The sequence below is a fragment of the Meleagris gallopavo genome, chromosome 2 (genome assembly GCF_905368555.1).
Source record: "Meleagris gallopavo chromosome 2, MGAL_WU_HG_1.1, whole genome shotgun sequence".
Lineage (NCBI taxonomy): Eukaryota > Metazoa > Chordata > Aves > Galliformes > Phasianidae > Meleagris > Meleagris gallopavo.
In genome coordinates, this window is record NC_139405.1 from 105,306,833 (window position 1) to 105,323,661 (window position 16,829).

The 16,829-nt window shown below is 41.1% G+C and overlaps 1 protein-coding gene across 21 annotated transcripts in view; it reads left to right on the plus strand.

Moving 5' to 3' along the window:
- Positions 1-16,829, plus strand: part of HMBOX1 (homeobox containing 1) — a 130,835-nt gene that overhangs the window by 56,759 nt on the left and 57,247 nt on the right. For 20 of the 21 annotated variants that reach the window (XM_085218296.1, XM_085218300.1, XM_085218301.1 and 17 more), the window contains 3 exons: positions 3,946-4,425; positions 6,446-6,531; positions 16,244-16,354. In XM_085218296.1, coding sequence (XP_085074422.1) covers positions 3,946-4,425; positions 6,446-6,531; positions 16,244-16,354 — 677 coding nt within the window. The remainder of the gene's footprint in view (positions 1-3,945; positions 4,426-6,445; positions 6,532-16,243; positions 16,355-16,829) is intronic. The other variant, XM_085218298.1, reaches the window with a different exon arrangement.

Below are 16,829 nucleotides of genomic sequence, written 5' to 3' on the forward strand. Positions count from 1 at the left end.
ATATTTGCTGCCTTGATTTTCTTCTGAACACCTCCAGTCATTCTTCCTGTCCCTATCTTTGCTTCTTGTTATTTTTGCAGTTGATTGTATTTCCCAAGGGGAAAAAAGGGGAAAACAAGCCGAATTATAGCTAGCCAGAGGAGTTCAGGAGGATATGAGGCTCTTAAAGCAGTATGGGTGGGAAGAGAGGAGAGTAGAGGGAGGGTATCCATTAATTGATGAGGTGAATGAAATTTTGATGATTCTAAAATGGTTGATTTACTCAACTGCACTGTAAATTGATCTTCAAACAGGATTAAGTTTATTAAAAATATTTTGAAAATGGAAAATAACAGAAGCTTTGTTAGAATAACATTTCTAAATAATCTTAGTGTAGTTATTCATTAAAAGAGGGTAGGTAGCTCGTAATGTTGGAACATGTTCAGTAATACGAAGTTTTGCAATATTTGTTTTGTGTTTTTAATGGAAAATTCCCAGTTCCTGAAGTTGTTTTCAATACACAAAGCTGACTCAGAAGCATTTTTTTCTAAATCTTATGATTACATAGAAAAGCACATGGAAATGTGAATGAGAATTCAAAACCGGTATCCGTGTCAGACACAGTGTGTACTGTGTTTGGAGCTATAAGCACAGGAGTTTCTCACTCTGTATATGACATTGGTGAGATCAGTGAGGTGCTGTGGATGACTTTGGTTTGTTGTTTTTTTTTCCTAAGTGTTGAAAAATTATGTAGTGTAGAAGTTGTGTAGGTTGGAGGGCTAGAAGCATACCTTGCGTGGACATCTTTAGCAGTGACTGTTAATTACAGAATAATGGATTCAGTCTGGCAGCAGATTTGCTGTTTTTCAGTTCCTTTCTGCAGCTGTTTCAGGAGCAGTCCAGAGATTAGCAGTATCTGTGGGCCACCAGTTGGATATCATTGAATATCTGGTGGAGAACGGCCTTGTTCAGCAGCCCGTGCATCCCTGTGTGCATCACCATGCATGCACAGTGAATCCTCCCTGCACCAACATTGGACAAACTGGAAGCCACATCACTTTCCTACATACAGCTTTGTACTGCTGAAAGCAAAATATTTATCTTGCATATAACCCAGGTCTAGAAGCTGAGCCCCAACGTTTTAGATAAACGAGTGATCACACCCAAATTTTAAAGGCAGTGACTGACTGTCCACAAGCTGCTGCAGGAAACGTTAGATTCTTGATATTACTTGACATTTTTGAAGCCATCTTGTGCTCTTGTCAGATTTGTTTTTTGGTTCATGGGGCTAGAAGAGCAAAAGTTTCGCGCTTCTGGGTCCATGACAAACTGAAGACGAAGCTAGATAAACTGAAGTGTGTTTTAGTATTAAATCTTGAAGAGTCAGTGGAGGAGGAATTTTGAGTGGAGGTGGAGTCTCGGGTTCACTAAATCCTCCGGTTCAGTAAAGTACCTGAGGACATGGTGTTGATAGGTAAATAATTCAGGGAACGTAATGTTAGAAGTACTGGTAAGAAATGACAGAGGTGGGTTTATCTCTAGTGAGAGGTGAGCTGGCACATCTAATAAAAGCAATCTCAAGGCCAGATGTTTAATAAGGGATTTTCCTATTTGAAAAACATGCTACTTAGAGCTGACATGGGGAGCTTTCTTACTGCGCAGGAGTTGGTGACATGAGTCAGTAAGGCAATGTGGCATTCACTACAAAGTTTGGACAAAAGGGCTGAGCATCTCTGCTTCCCTAAATAGAGAGGGCAGATCTAGAACACAGTGTCTGTTTCCAGATGCTCCTTGTCAAGCCCAGAACAGCTCAAAGTGCAGTGCAATTTCCAGATTTTAGTTGCTACAATCCAGTCAGACTAGACTATTGCTGCAGTCAGACTCCAGACTACTGCTACACTGGCTGCTGTGCCCTCCTCTTAGTAGAATAGTCTAGGTGCTTGTCTTTTAAAATTGAAAATGGCATTTACAGTTTCAGTAATTAACTGTCCCAAAGGACAGAGCATTCCTGTTAGACTGAAGCACTCATTTGAATGTAGTCTGTCTTTTCACACGGTCATTTTCTTGGATGGGCGTCATCCCCTTGCACTGTCCTCCTGCTTTCTTTTCCTGCATACACGTTTCTAATGTTAAAAGGGGTTCAGTATTTGCTATAAGAAGACAAAGATAGGAGCTTCTTTCCAGTCTGCATGTGCTATTTTCATGGGTGTATGCATGTTGGCTTTGTACACCTTGTCTATAGCTACACTCTAACTACAGCTCAACTAAGCAAAGCAATTCTCAGCGCTGCTCTTCAGCCCTAAGGCCACTGGGCCACATCCATGCTACAGGACTAGCCCTGAAAAGTGGGCAGCTGTATCCAAACTCCTTGCTTGTGGTTTCTGATCTGTGCAAAAATCCTGTGTAATACCTGTGAGTTGATCAGGGCTGCAATAGCTATGTTGGACCAAAATTGCAAAAACAGAGCAATATAATAATCTTGTAGATAACTGTGTGGGTATTGTAGTGCTTCTTCCTTGGCACTGTTTATTTTTACAAGTATTGATATAGCTATATGCTTTGACTTGAGGATACACCTTATCTATTTCCTTACCTAGTCAGATCTGTGTTGTGAGATATTTCAAGTTTGAATAGATTTTATCACCATACCCCCAAAATCTACTGGCTTTGTTTAGGTTTCTATGATGTGTGTACCTGAAGGAAGTCCCTGCAAAGCCTACTGTAATCCCAAAAGCTGTTATTCCTCCTCGGGTTTTCATAGGGTTTTTGTAATTCTTGCCTGACTTTTCATCTGCTCTTGTTTGTAGGGATTCTGCAATTAGCTCTGCCACAAGTTGTGGAGTTTGAGTGATATTTTTTTTTTACTGTGTTGTCCTGCAGGAATTGTAAAAACCCTTGATTCTTTGAGAAGATTCACAAAAAGGTTCGAAAATACCCTGATCTCTTTCCCAAGTTCTCTCTGCCCTCCATCTGCTGTCCCTTCTTAAGATCCTGAGTTATGAAAGAGTGATCTTGTCGTTTGTATGCCGTTTGGCTCTGCTGTAAGGAGACTTAGGAAGGAAAAGCAATTAAGGGAAGCTCACTGTGCTTTTACCAGTTCCACTTCTTGTCTTTGCAGCAAATTCATAGGACAGTCATTGTTCTGATACCTTTGGAAGTTTAGTAGTTAAAAAAAGCTTTTGATGGGCCACCATGTTGATGGAATTACACCAGAAGCCTGTCTTTGGAGGGAAGAAAGCAGCAGACATTTCTTTAAATGAAAGCTTGTAGTAATTGGATGTGCTGCACTTTCCTTCTTAGGGCAGGCAATCTGTGACAACATTCCAGGTTCAAAAGTTGGTAACTTCAGAAATCAGACTTCAGTCAAATCAGCTTTGGTTCCACAGGCCACTAGAATTTCCGCTAGGTATGTTTTTATCTTCTTTTTTCAAGACAGCAATAAAAAGTTAGGGCAACTTGAACCCTTTGTACTGCAGATTCGAAAGAGCTGTGATATATAAATCTCATGTCATAACTGGTTAAAAGTTCTCCACAAAAACTCTACCTCTGGCCTTGAATGAGCTGGTTAGTGTGGGAATCTGGGGTTTCTGTTTGGCGGATAGTTGGCAGTGAGGAAAATTTGGTATGATTTACTGAACAGCCATCCTCCCTCTGTAACAGAGGTTTATCAAAAACAAAAAAGTAGTAACTGCTGGTTCAATGTAGAAGCAGTAAAAGGAGGAGAGAGAAATGCTTTTTGAAAAGTTTGCAGAAGATGAGCCTTTCTGCCAAGTAGCAACAGTGCTGTTCATGAGAGGCTAAATGCTGAACTTAATTGGAGGTGGACTGTTGGGTTGCCATCTCTGTCATAAGTGTGGCTGAAAGTGTCAGACTACAATTGGTCTTTTCTCCTCTAAGATATTTTCCATGTATCACAGAGAAGTGTTGAACTGAAGTATTTGCTTTTCCATCTCACCTTGTTTTCAGCCTGCTGGAAACCATGTCTCACTACACAGACGAACCAAGATTTACCATAGAGCAGATAGACCTGCTTCAGCGCCTGAGACGTACGGGAATGACCAGACATGAAATCCTCCATGCGCTGGAAACCTTGGATCGTCTTGATCAAGAGCATAGTGACAAATTTGGAAGAAGATCTAGCTACGGAGGTGGTTCCTACAGCAACAGTACCAACAACGTCCCAGCATCTTCCTCGACAGCCACGGCTTCAACACAGACCCAGCATTCTGGGATGTCCCCATCCCCAAGCAACAGTTATGACACCTCCCCACAGCCTTGCACTACTAATCAGAACGGGAGGGAGAGTAACGAGAGGTTGACTGCATTCAATGGGAAGATGTCACCCACCCGCTACCCGCTAGCAAACAGCTTGGCTCAAAGGTCCTACAGTTTTGAAGCTTCCGAAGAAGACTTGGACATTGATGACAAAGTGGAGGAACTGATGAGGTCAGTAGAAGTCTTTGTAGTTTGGAAAGTCAGGGTGAAAAGTCCTCCAGCATGCAGATTCCTCCTGTGGGACTACCTTAGTAGTGACAGGTGTTACCAAGAAAGCAGGAATTGCTTTGACAGCTATTTCCCTGCTAGTTTCTTGGTGGTCAGTATCTCAGTACCTCTCGCCTGCCTCTCAGTCACGTGCAGACAATCCCTACCCATGTGCAGATATAGCAGAGGCTGTTTTACTGTTGAAACATTTTTTCCATGCTGTACCAAAGACTGAAATTCATGCTTATTCACTGAATTTCCACCCTACTCTTATTCAGAAGATTTCTGACTGAGTCTCAATTCACGTGAGTCTTCCTCCACTAATGTGTGCCAGTTGAGTTTCCTTCCATATATAGGCTTGGTTAGGGAAGCTGCTTGGTTAATGCTTTCCGCTGTGATCTGCAGTGCATGTATGTTATCTGTTTATAGTTTGTGGCAGGGGCTGACTCCCTCTTGGATTTGCACAGTCTGCAGATTGGTGCAGGAAAACAAAACAACAACAAAAAAAAAGAAACAGAAGTCTTTAATGAGGGCTAGTTGTTTTTTTGTTCTTGTTTTTATTTTATTTTGTTGTTTCTTTGTTTTCTAGATTGACCTTCCTTTACTTTTAGCTGCTTCCTTTTCAGCATTATGGCAAAGATTAAAAGAGGGGATTATTCCACTGAAGATGAAAGACTGAGTCAGTGGGCTCGACAGCAAAAAAAAAATTCAGAGAAAGGGCAAAAAATCTCGAAACTATTTTAGTTATGATGTTGGAATGTTTTTTTCCTTGAAGCTGCAACAAATCAGAAGTACCTATGGGAGGGAGAACTAGGATCCATAATCTCCAGAATGGAAATAAGTTTGGAGATTTAGGGTAAAAGTGTGGCTGGAAGAATATTAGAGATGAGCAGTAGGAAAAGCCAATCAGCCTTGTTTACTGTCAGCTGCAGGGTAACGGAATAATGCAGGAAGGTGGTGAATATAGCAGTATGCAGGACTTCCTATGGCTGAAGTTTTAATCGGTCCTTTGAGTTTTTGGTTCCTATAAGTCTCAAGTAAACTGAAGCTACGTTTATTTTCCGGCATATGGAAGGTAATTGAATATGGAAGTAAAAATGAACAACATGGCATTTATTTTCCATTTTGAAGGATTGTCTGCCTTGAGAGCTGCTGAGGCAGGACAGGAGAAGGGGAAGAGAGATTACTAAATAATAAGGCCTAATAAAGATTGGTTTTACTTCTCTGCACCTTTCAGGGAAGAGGGGAGGAAAAAGAAGAAAAAGTATATTTTCAGCAATTGAAATTTGCTGTGTATCCCAATCCTCATGTAACCACAAAATTATTTACCTTTTAAGCACAGTGCCTACTGAATTACCTTAGTATATCTTAGTACCCACAGCAGGGGGGGTTGGAGCCTGATAATCTTTAAGGTCCCTTCCAACCTAAGTGATTCCATCATATGTCCTTTTAAAAATCATACAAAGCAATGATGCTTTTCATTCAGTGCTAACTATGGGCTAGGGAAGTAGCAGCGGAGGGACAGAGGTTGCAAAATCTTTTTTCCTTTGGATCTTTTCCTTGAATAGCTGCAGAACGTTTGTGTGTATGTATTCAATTGTGCAGCGAACCACGCAGACCCTGCCATCCTTTATTTTTTATTTTTGTGCCTTATTTTTATGACGGAGGATTTTATGCTGGTATGAGAGATTTATTCATCCCTGTGCAATGAAACTTTGCACATTCCATATGGCAGCCCTGCACCTAATATGAATTATATAGGACATGAGCCATCCATTCTCCTGCTAGGGTACTTTGATCAAACGTGACACTGGTTAAAAGAAGTGTCCACTGGTGAGGCACGCTGACTGTTTTAATGCCTGCCTTCCCCACTCCTTGTCCCCTAAATAAAGAAAATGAAGCCATTTTGCATCTTCAAAGTACACTTTGGTCTGTCTGTCTGGGTTTTTTTCTTTTTTTGTGCTCTTGTTTTTTGTTTTGGTAGGAGGGACAGCAGTGTGATAAAGGAGGAAATCAAAGCCTTCCTAGCCAATCGGAGGATTTCCCAAGCAGTTGTTGCACAGGTAACAGGTAAGAGCTGGGGGAGTCCTTTCTTCATTTTGGGAAACTGTCTAACTGCCTGTGTGTGTATGGTGCAGATGTTGGAATATTGCTTGGCTTTCTGCATTGCAGTGCAGATCTGTCAGCTTAGTCATGATAATGTATGCCTTTGATTTAAGACCCATTGTCCCGCACATCATGGAACTTCCCCAGTGAATCACTTGTTCTTTTTTTCTTTTTTTCATGTGGCTTGTGCTAGCAGATTTTATTTTACAGCATTATAATAAGCCCAAAGTTTTTATCTTTAAAATGAAACCATTTTCCTTAATTCTTAAATTGTTTGTTGAATGTAGTAAATAGATACATATCTGCATCTCTGTGTATAGAGATATGAATAATACATATTTGTATTATAAAATGCATATGAGAAATCTGGAGACACAGCTATAACTGATATCACTACATCCAGCAGTCATTTTGTGATAGTTTTGAAGTTTTTCAATTGCTTGTCTTTGAGTCACAAACAGTGAAAATGAATTGTGAGATTGAGGGATGACTATTTTAGCTTAGATTTTACTAGAAGGAGTAGTAGGGTGTTTTGGGCTTTTTTGGTCTGTTTTAACCCCTTGCCTTTTACAATTCTCTCTTTTGCGTTCAGGACAAGTAAGCATTGATACCACTTATTCTATTTGTGTGTTATCAGTTCTACTTTGTAAATAAATAGATCAATCCCATATTATATCTATCACATCTATTCATTTTTAAAACCAACCTGAATTAAAGATCTTGGAATGGATCCTTTTTAAGGTTCCTTGCTGACTAGGAATGCCAAACCAACAGGATGGAAGTTGTTCTTTTATGATATTTCCAGCATTTGAAATGTCATGAGGACCCATCTGCCTGGGAGATATGGGTTTGCAGACACTGTGTGTGCTAGCAGTTGAGGTAGGCAGGCAGAAATGGGTACTGGAGCCATGGAGCCAGGAATTCCTTCCACATCTGTGATCTTGGGCAAATTACTTGTACAAAATTAACATTTTTTATCACTCTAAGGAATGTTACTAACCTTACCAGATGTTAGCATTAGTACTTCAGAAATTTTAATGCTAAGTCTTCTTAGTTGAATTGGACCTGAACTGTGGGCAGTTTGTGGGTCAGTCCCATACCTCTGTGAAGTTCTTCCCTGAATATGGTCTTGGAATGGCTTATTTCTATATTAACCTCCTGTATAGTTTATTATGAGGGCAAGCAGCAGAAAAATTCCTGTCTCCAGGACAGAGCCTCTGAACCTGAGTAAGTCAAACTTACCCTCCTTCTTCAATAGAGGTGTTTTAAAGAGGGGAAAAAAAAAAGTAGCAGGATAATATTTCCAAAACAAGCCAGCATATATATATATATATATATATATATATATATATATATATTGTCAGTGGGACTATTGCATGCAGTTAAATAAGAATTTCCATGCCAAATCTAAGGTAGTCTGTATCACTAAAAGGAACTGATCTGTTTGCCTACATCTCGGTGCATATCTCAGTGCCCAGGCTGGCTGTAGCAAAGTCAAGATGGATCTCTTCTCTCCTGGTCATGCTGATCCTTCCATCCTCATCCTGCACTCTTCGCTATCGCTAGATGTCTTATCCTGCCAGTGGGACAGAACAGAGATTGACCTAATGGCACTATCATCTTGTGTTGTTTTCACATGAAATCAATGGCACCCCAGGTAGCTCTAAAGGCTGAATGGCTATATTTTTTTGCAGCTGACCAATGGACCTTTTAAGTAAGAAAATAAAGTGATATTTTGAACTTGATGCACTTTCTTAAGCAAAGATAGCTGTACTGCCTGTGCTGTGCTACGACGTGCAGATTTTCCTCCTGCTGCCCTTTGCAGCTGAGCAGTGTTTTCTTCCTGGTCTCACTGGGAAGGTCATTAGGAGCTGGTTCATTTTAAAAGTAACCCTTAGCCTTGTGTATGCAGATGTGTAGCACTTACGTGACGCTATTAAGTACTTAGTTATGGCTTATCTGAAAGAAATAGTCTCAAGGAGATTGAAGGGACTGGATTCAAGTGTGTACTCAGCACTAATGGGGGAAACATCAGCTTCCTTTCAAAGGCATGGAACAGTGAAGAGTGGCTCAAAATATCTCAGGACAGAGACCCAGAATGGAAAGCATGTGTCCCAGGGCTCTCACTTCCAGAGTGGTCTTAGACCTGGTGAATGCTAGTTGACTTTTGTGTTCTTCAGATGTATCCATCATCCTTTCCCATTCAGCTGTGATGCAATCTCCCAAGGAAGGTTCGGAAACCGCTTTTGGTTCTTCAGAAAAGGAATTTGGGCAGGCTACCATGATGCCTTGCAGAATGTATGGTCCCAATTTTTGGACCATATCCATATATATGGTCCCATGTCAGTGTTTACAGACTTAGTCTTACTGGTAAAGCTGTTTTGCTGATCATTCAGTAAATAAGAGAAAAATAGATAAAATTCAAAGAGTGGTCACTAACAGATGACATAGGGAAGGACTATAGGAAGTGATACCTCTTCAGAATGCTGCTCAGTCTGGATGATTGCACTACTTTCCAGCCCCAGGCATCATTCATCACTATTCATTTAAATACAAACATAGCTGCAATTCAGATGTTGGGTGTATTTGACTTTCCCAGCTGCTACCACCCTCCATCAGCTGGAAATCATTTGTTTGGCACTTGAAATAAATGCAGAATACTATGGCCTCAGCTTTTATCATTCATCACTTCTGCCTTGGGAAGAAAGGCAAGAAACAAATGAAATGAAAATTCCATGTCTGGCTCTGTCCAGGAGGAGCTGTTTGACCCAGCTGCCTGTGCTGCGGTCTCACTCCTTTCAGTCTCTACCTATTCCTATGCTATTTTAAAAATTCTGCTCATTTGTGTAATGGGAGGGGAGAATGGCTTGAAGGAAAGAAAGGAGTAACTGATTAGTGGTATTAGACCTCAAACTAGGAAACTGAAACCTTACTTTTTCTTAATTATTACTGGGTATGATATTGTCTTAATTGGACGTATAAGTGATAAGCATTTGTTAAAACAGTGTACTTGTATATCTTTGTATTGCAGGTCATGAAATAGCTCATGAGCTGCTGAATTGCTTACCCTGTGCTTACAGTCCTATTTGTCCCCATTCTATTTTGTCATCTTTCTGTCCTTGGAACAGGAACCTCCAATGCAACTTCTGCAATTTCAAACTTCACTTTTGACTGATTCTGTAAATTCTTCAAGGTTCTTAAGATCTCATTCAAAAAAATCTTTCTTTTTCTCATCTCAATTCAAATATTGCAGTGCACTTACAGGATATGCCTTCCTATATCAACCAGTCTTACTGCTGAGGGCTACTACTGAGCAGGCTTTCAATTGCAGCCACTGCAATGGTAAACTGCTTCTCCTTTTGTTCTTCTTGTGCTGCACTGAGAGGGGGCGGGAAGTGAAGGAGGCCAAGGATATGTAAGAGGGAGACGCAGAGCTGAAGGTCAAAGTCAGCTGTTGCAGTAGAACAATTTTTTAGGCTCTCTTAGTCTTTATGAAATTACCAGAAACTTTTCAAGTCATTTAGATAATGAATCTGACAAGGAAAATTAAACCTGGAAGACATTCTACAGGGCTGCTTTTGTGTACTGAGAGAAGAGAGCAGATTGGAAAATAGTAACATCAGAATATTAAATGGTGACTTGGAAATAAAGAAATGATTGATAAGAAGCAAAAACTTAGCATAACACTTATTAGTGCTGGTCCTAAATACAGGAGCTGCTTTTTATAGAAACTTTTTTAATGGTGTCTGTAATAAGATAAACAAGAAGCACTTGGGTTGGGCTCTGTATAAATAATCTCCTACTGATAAGAAAAATGACAGTATAAACAGGAGCTAATAATAGTTCCTGCTGAATTTCCTATCTTGTTTTTTGAAGCTCCTTCTAACATAGCTGCAGCTCACTTGGGGTAGGGATTTAGCCCTAAATGTGGCAGGTGAGGTGCCAAATTTTTATAAACAATAATTTGAAGTCACGTAGTGTAATTTGTTTTAGTTATCACCGGAACTGTTTCTGGGCACAAAGTAGGAAGTCAAGTGCTTGTTTGGAGATGCTGTCTCTTGATGTGTTCTCCAAATGTAGGTGGAGAATGGGGGAAATGTCTTCAGAAACTGACACCTTTCTGTTGCGTACCGCAGCAAAGGACAGAGGGAGGAATATTCATAGATGGGCCCTTTGCAGCCAACCCAAATGCTTTGATGGATGATGCCTCTGCAAGGGTTGGAAGCGTTGACTTTTCCATTTTTTATACATAGAGAGGAATGAAGGAACAGAAATCTGTACTTTCCTGAGGTCACAGTGGAAGCAGTCAGTGGTAGAGCAGGAATTTGAATTCACAGTTCTCAGTTCTTAGAGTAGTGCCATAAAAACCAAGCTATCACGTGTGAAAGATAATAATAAATAATAATAAATGCAGAGGTCAGGTGGTTTTTTTTTGTTGTTGTTGTTTGTTTGTTTGAAAAATGTACCACAAATAGAGCTTTCCAGCGTGTGGTTCTGCTGACCTTCCTGATTTTTCTGTGTGTATAATTCAGCCTTGTCCTTCTGTCTCTGTCTTAATTGATATGAGATCTCCAGGACTTTACTTTGTGTTGTGCTAAATCCACAGAGCACCTAATGCAGTGGAGAGCAGCCTCTAACATCTCCTAAGGTTTGGAACCTACGCTCAGGGGTGCCAAGCAAATAATAAATACAGACCAAATGTAATTGAATTAGTTCAGTTGTGAAGAAACCTCAGAAAATTACTGATCATCTGAGGTGAAACTAGCTTTTCTCATTATTGTTTTAATACTCCTGAAAACTCATGGAAAGATTTTTTTTTTATGGTTTTGATCTTTGCAGATTCTCTGTAAAGAAGCATTGGCTAATCTCTTCAATTGATAGATGTCCTTTGCAAGCATGTGCTATATGGATGTAGGATTTTGCTTTCAAACAGGAGAATTAAGACACTGCCAGTTATTGCCTCTCCAAATCTGATGTATTCCAGGTGCTTCTAAAAATCTCTCCTGTAAGAAACATTAAAGAAATGCAAAGTAGAGTCACTGAACAAATCTGTATGTGAAGGTGAAAAACAGTTACTTAAAGACTTAATGAATAGCAGTTGAGAGGGTTACTGGTGGTTTTGTACTGCAGGTATCAATTGCCTTCTCTGAATGACACATTTTGCCATTTCTTTTAAGTACACGTAAAGAAAAATTCTTTCATGCATGATTTGTTTAGGAGATAACGAGCATGCCCAGAGGAGCAAGCTTGTACTGTCATCTCTGTTTAGTTTATAATTATGAATTGTAACCTGCTGTGGGAAGGAGTAATGTGTGACGCAAGAGATCATCATTTGATTTGCTGTAATCCTTTGTGATTACCACGTCTTCCTTCACTCTTTGCAGTGAGTGAGCTAGTTGTGCTCATTACAGAGTGTTCTTGTCCCTGCTGATCCTGAGCCCAGAGGATGTCAGTCTTCGTTGAGGTTCATGGTTCACTTTGAGAGTGAATTTCCTCCAGACAGCTGGATTTTCAGTACTCCAGAGATCTTCTTTCATTAATCTGCTTCTGGCAGCAGGATGATTTCTTTTTTCCTGCCAGTGCAATTTCCTAAAGTAGCATGATTACAGCCTATGTGACAGGATGGCGCTGGTGGTGGTACTAGTCACTGTCCTATGAGTCAACTGTGCAAAATCTACTTGAGATGCAAGAAATTCTAATGTGACTTTATTTAATTGAAAGGGGTGAAGGATGGGTTTGTGATTAAGACACTGTGCTAAGATCTAGGAGACAATCTGGATCACTTCTTCTGTTATTGACTTTGCACGTGACCTTGAATTGGCATGTATGATTCTGGAGCCTCTAAACTGAACTGATGAATAAATAAAAAATAGCACAGAATCACAGAATGGCTCGGGTTGGAAGGGAGACCTCAAGGATCATGGATCTCCAACCTCTACGCCACAGACAGGGCCAGCAACCTCCACATCTAGTACTAGACCAGGGTGTCCACGGCCCCATCCAACCTGGCCTTGAACACCTTCAGGGACGGGGTCTTATATATAACATTTTTATACATATATGTGGCTGCCCACAGTTTGGATGTGTGTATGCGCTGCTGAGTGAAACGCTGGCTGGATGGCTGGGCCCAAAGAGTTGTGGTCAATGGAGTTAAATCCATTGGCGGCCGGCCATGAGCGGCGTCCCCAGGGCTCGGTACTGGGGCCGCTTCTATTTAACATCTTTATTATTGATCTTGATGCGGTGATTGAGTGCACCCTCGGTAAGTTTGCAGACAACACCGAGTTGTGAGGGAGTGTTGATCTGCCTGAGGGAAGAAGGGTGCTACAGAGAGACCTGGATAGACTGTATCGATGGGCCAAGGTTAACTGCGTGAGTTTCAATAGGGCCAACTGTCAGGTCCTGCATTTTGGTCACAACAACCCCAGGCAACCCTACAGGCTTGGGGAGGAGTGGCTGGAAAGCTGCCTGATGGAAAGGGACCTTGGTGTGCTGGTGGACAGTCGGCCGAATATGAGCCAGCAGTGTGCCCAGGTGGCCAAGAAGGCCGATGGCATCGTGGCTTGGGTCAGAAATGTGTGGTGAGCAGGACCAGGGAAGTCATCCTGCCCCTGTACTCGGCACTGGTGAGGCCTCACCTGGAGTCCTGTGTTCAGTTTTGGGCACCTCAGTACAGAAAGGACATGGAGGTGCTGGAGCAGGTCCAAAGAAGGGCAACAAGGCTGTGAAGGGCTTGGAGAATATGGCCTATGAGGAGAGACTGAAGGAACTGAGGCTGTTCAGTCTGGGGAAAAGGAGGCTGAGGGGAGACCTCATTGCTCTCTTTCAGTATCTGGAAGGTGCTTACAGCAGAGCGGGGTTGGTCTCTTCTCTCTTGTGACAGGATGAGGGGAAATGGCCTCGAGTTGTGCCAGGGTAAGTTTAGGTTGGATATCAGGAAACACTTCTTTACAGAAAGGGCTGTTAAGCACTGCAATAGGCTGCCCAGGGAGGTGTTTGAGTCACCATCCCTGGATGTGTTTAAAATCTGTTTGGATGTGGTGCTCAGGGGCATGATTTAGCAGAGGGCTGTTAGGGTAGGATGGTTAGGTTGTAATTAAACTCAGTGATCTTTTAGGACTTTTCCAACTTGAGTGATTCTATGATTCTAGGAGTGCTGTAGGTAGAGGGAACCTTTAAGAGCTCAGCTTTCATTCTGTTTTTGAAACAGGGAAAGAGAATAAATAAATAAAACCAGAAAAGAGTGATAGAAAATGGGATGTGAAGTGACTTGGAATGGTCTGCATTCCTATGAACAGAAGTAAGATCAGCTGCCTAAGCCACACCTCGTGCACGTGATCTGAGTTTGCAGCATCGCTATAGAAGACTCCTGGCCAAAGAACAAAATTGGCTATGAGCTTTTCACTAATGCAAGAAATGCTATGGACTGCAGTGCCATCAGTGAGATACCATAGTCAATAATGTATTGAGAATTTATAGTGCAGTCTTTGAATTCGTACATCTCAATGTCCTGTACAAAGCCCCATTTTACAGAAATGACTTTGTGAGAGGACTCACAAGGAGTCAAATGTGTGCATAGCATTGCACGGCTTGAATCATTTGGCTCCTGCTCCTTTGCTTTGCCTGAAGTGGCTCATATCTGTACCACCTCATGGCAGTGTCAGGGAACCTCTGGGGCAGAATTTGGATTTTTCCACCACTCTTAGAAGATACTTAATCTCAATTTATAATTTTTATCTTATGCCTTATGTTGTTTTGCAAACATCCAGCAGACACTAATTCATTGCAATAAGTGTAAGTGGACTGTGGTAAACAAGTAAATTAATGGCGCTTCAACCCATTGATTAATAGGAGCCATGCATCCAGAAGCAGTGAGACATAACCATTTGTGTCCTACAGCACTGTGTTAAGGAAATGGCTTTTATAAATCATAACAGAAGATGGGAAGCTGCAGATTTTCAAAACTTGGTCCCTTGCACGACAATCAGGCATCTAGATTTCATTTTGGGCCAGAGAGCTTTACCAACTGTTACTTATTTATTTTTTGTATTGGCATATGTGTTTCCAGAGCTAATTGGTAGAACATCAGTTTGTGTTAGGTTGAGCAATTCCACTTCTCTGCTAGTATAAACCCAATTATATACCTAGCAGGTGCTCTGGGGATAATCAGCTTTTGACCACACCAGTTGTTTCAGAGCTCTTTCAGACATGGGGCATGGACACGGGTGTTAAGATCATCAGTAGATGTACAGGAAACCAAACCAAACCAGGATGTGTTTGTGGGCAGAGTTCTGCTGAATAGCAGTAAGCTTCTGTACTCAAAACAAACCTATCCCTTTTCCACAGGGCAGTTTAAACTCCACAGGCTCAGGGCTTCTGTCTAACAAAGAGTGGTTAAGAGAGTAAGCCCTAAGATTTTGAAAAACTGATTGGACTAAATGTGCTCGAATACGACACCTACGATTTGAGTTAAATCATTCTTAAGTTAGCTCAATTCCACGTTCAGTACAAAGGAAGCATAATAAAAACCCCTTATTAGAAGTGATAAAACTGCAGGGGGTTGTTCTCATGAGTTAAATATGATTATGAGATCTTCTGAAACCTGGATGCATCTCACGAGGGGAGAGGTGGTTGGATTTCTGTGTGAAAAGCCAGCTTTCTACCTGCCTGAGCATTATCACCAAGCAGGTGTTGGCACAGGTGGTGTGCAGCAGTGTGTTGTTACTTGGAGCATCTCCTGAAAGCTGAATTCTTGGGAGAGTCTCTGTGTTGTTAACCCTTCCTGATAGCTTGAGAGCACAAGGAATCCTACCAGCAGAGTTACTGCCTCAGTCCTTCACCAAGTTTTGTTATTTTTAGTTCCCCTACTGCACCGTTAAACCTCTTCCTGTATTTGATCATTTGATTCCTCTCCTCCTAATGACTGCTTTTCCCTTTCTGCGTTCATCCTTCAAGTGTGTCATGCTTTGGAAATAACAGTATTAATTTCCAGGGTTGGTTTTTTTTTTGTTTTTGTTTTTTTTTTTTGTTTTTTTTTTTTGGTTTTTTTTTTTTTTTTTTACTATTTTCTTAGAAGCCTTTTAGTCCCTAATCCTTCCTGGGTATGTAGGGCCTGAGTCCTGCTTTGCTTTGCTGACAGGCAGCCGCTCTTTCTGTTTTGTTTCCTTGCTGTTGTTATAGCAGCTGATAGCTGGCTTGCTGCATTTCTGGGGTGATTTGATCTATATCACATAAAGTGTTTCTGTGTTTATCTCCCTTTTTATTCAAGCCTTGAATGATAATGATCTCCAAAGTATCATCTCCTATATATAACAGTGGGTAAGGGACTTGTTCCTGTTTCACAGATGAAGAAATTTAAGATCCAAGGAAGCTGTGGTTCGGAATGGGACAATTCAGAGAGTAGTAGATTTGGCTTCCCAGTGTGTGCTCTTTTTGCTTGTAGACTGACTGTGCTGATTCAGGATGTATCTTGAGTAAGGCTGCAAATAACAAGAAGGTAAAGCAGCTAGGGATAGGGGAAGAAGCTTGAACTGCCTCTGTTTTCTATGGTTGAAATATTAGCAGCAAATTTCCAAGCTTTGTAAGACAACACCTTTTATTAGTATATAAACCAGTTTAAATATTTTAAAAGAACAAGTTTTCTCTTCTTCTTTCTCTCTTTTTTTGTTTTCTACAGGTATCAGTCAGAGCCGGATCTCACATTGGCTTTTGCAGCAGGGGTCAGACTTGAGTGAACAAAAGAAAAGGGCATTTTACAGATGGTACCAACTTGAGAAGACAAATCCTGGTAAACACATCTAGCCTAAACATCTCCTACCATTTGATGTATGAAAAAAGCCTTTTGTCACTGGTTTGGATTATCACTGGTCATTCACTTGGTGGTATACTGATGAGGTATTTCCTCTGACTAGTTTCTTAGGATCTGGTCTATGTTTTGTTTGCAGCAACAGATGTAGGACTGACTCACCCACAGCTGTCTGTCCAGCTTCTTGGTTGTGGTTACTTGCCCTGTCCTCCCACCCCTGGCTAGCTCTGGGAATGAGAAGTGCACTCTGTGGAGTTATAATCAGATGACATAAAATAGATGCTGAGGCTCTTCAAAGTGAACAAGGAGAAATCACTAATAATAGCTGTGTAATATCAAGTTAGAGCAGCTATGTGCATCTTAGCTGGGATAACTTCGGAGGTTTTGAGTTGTAGCTGAAGCTCATGGATGAGATGCGTGGATAGTTACAGTGATTAAATGGAGATGTCTTTCTCAA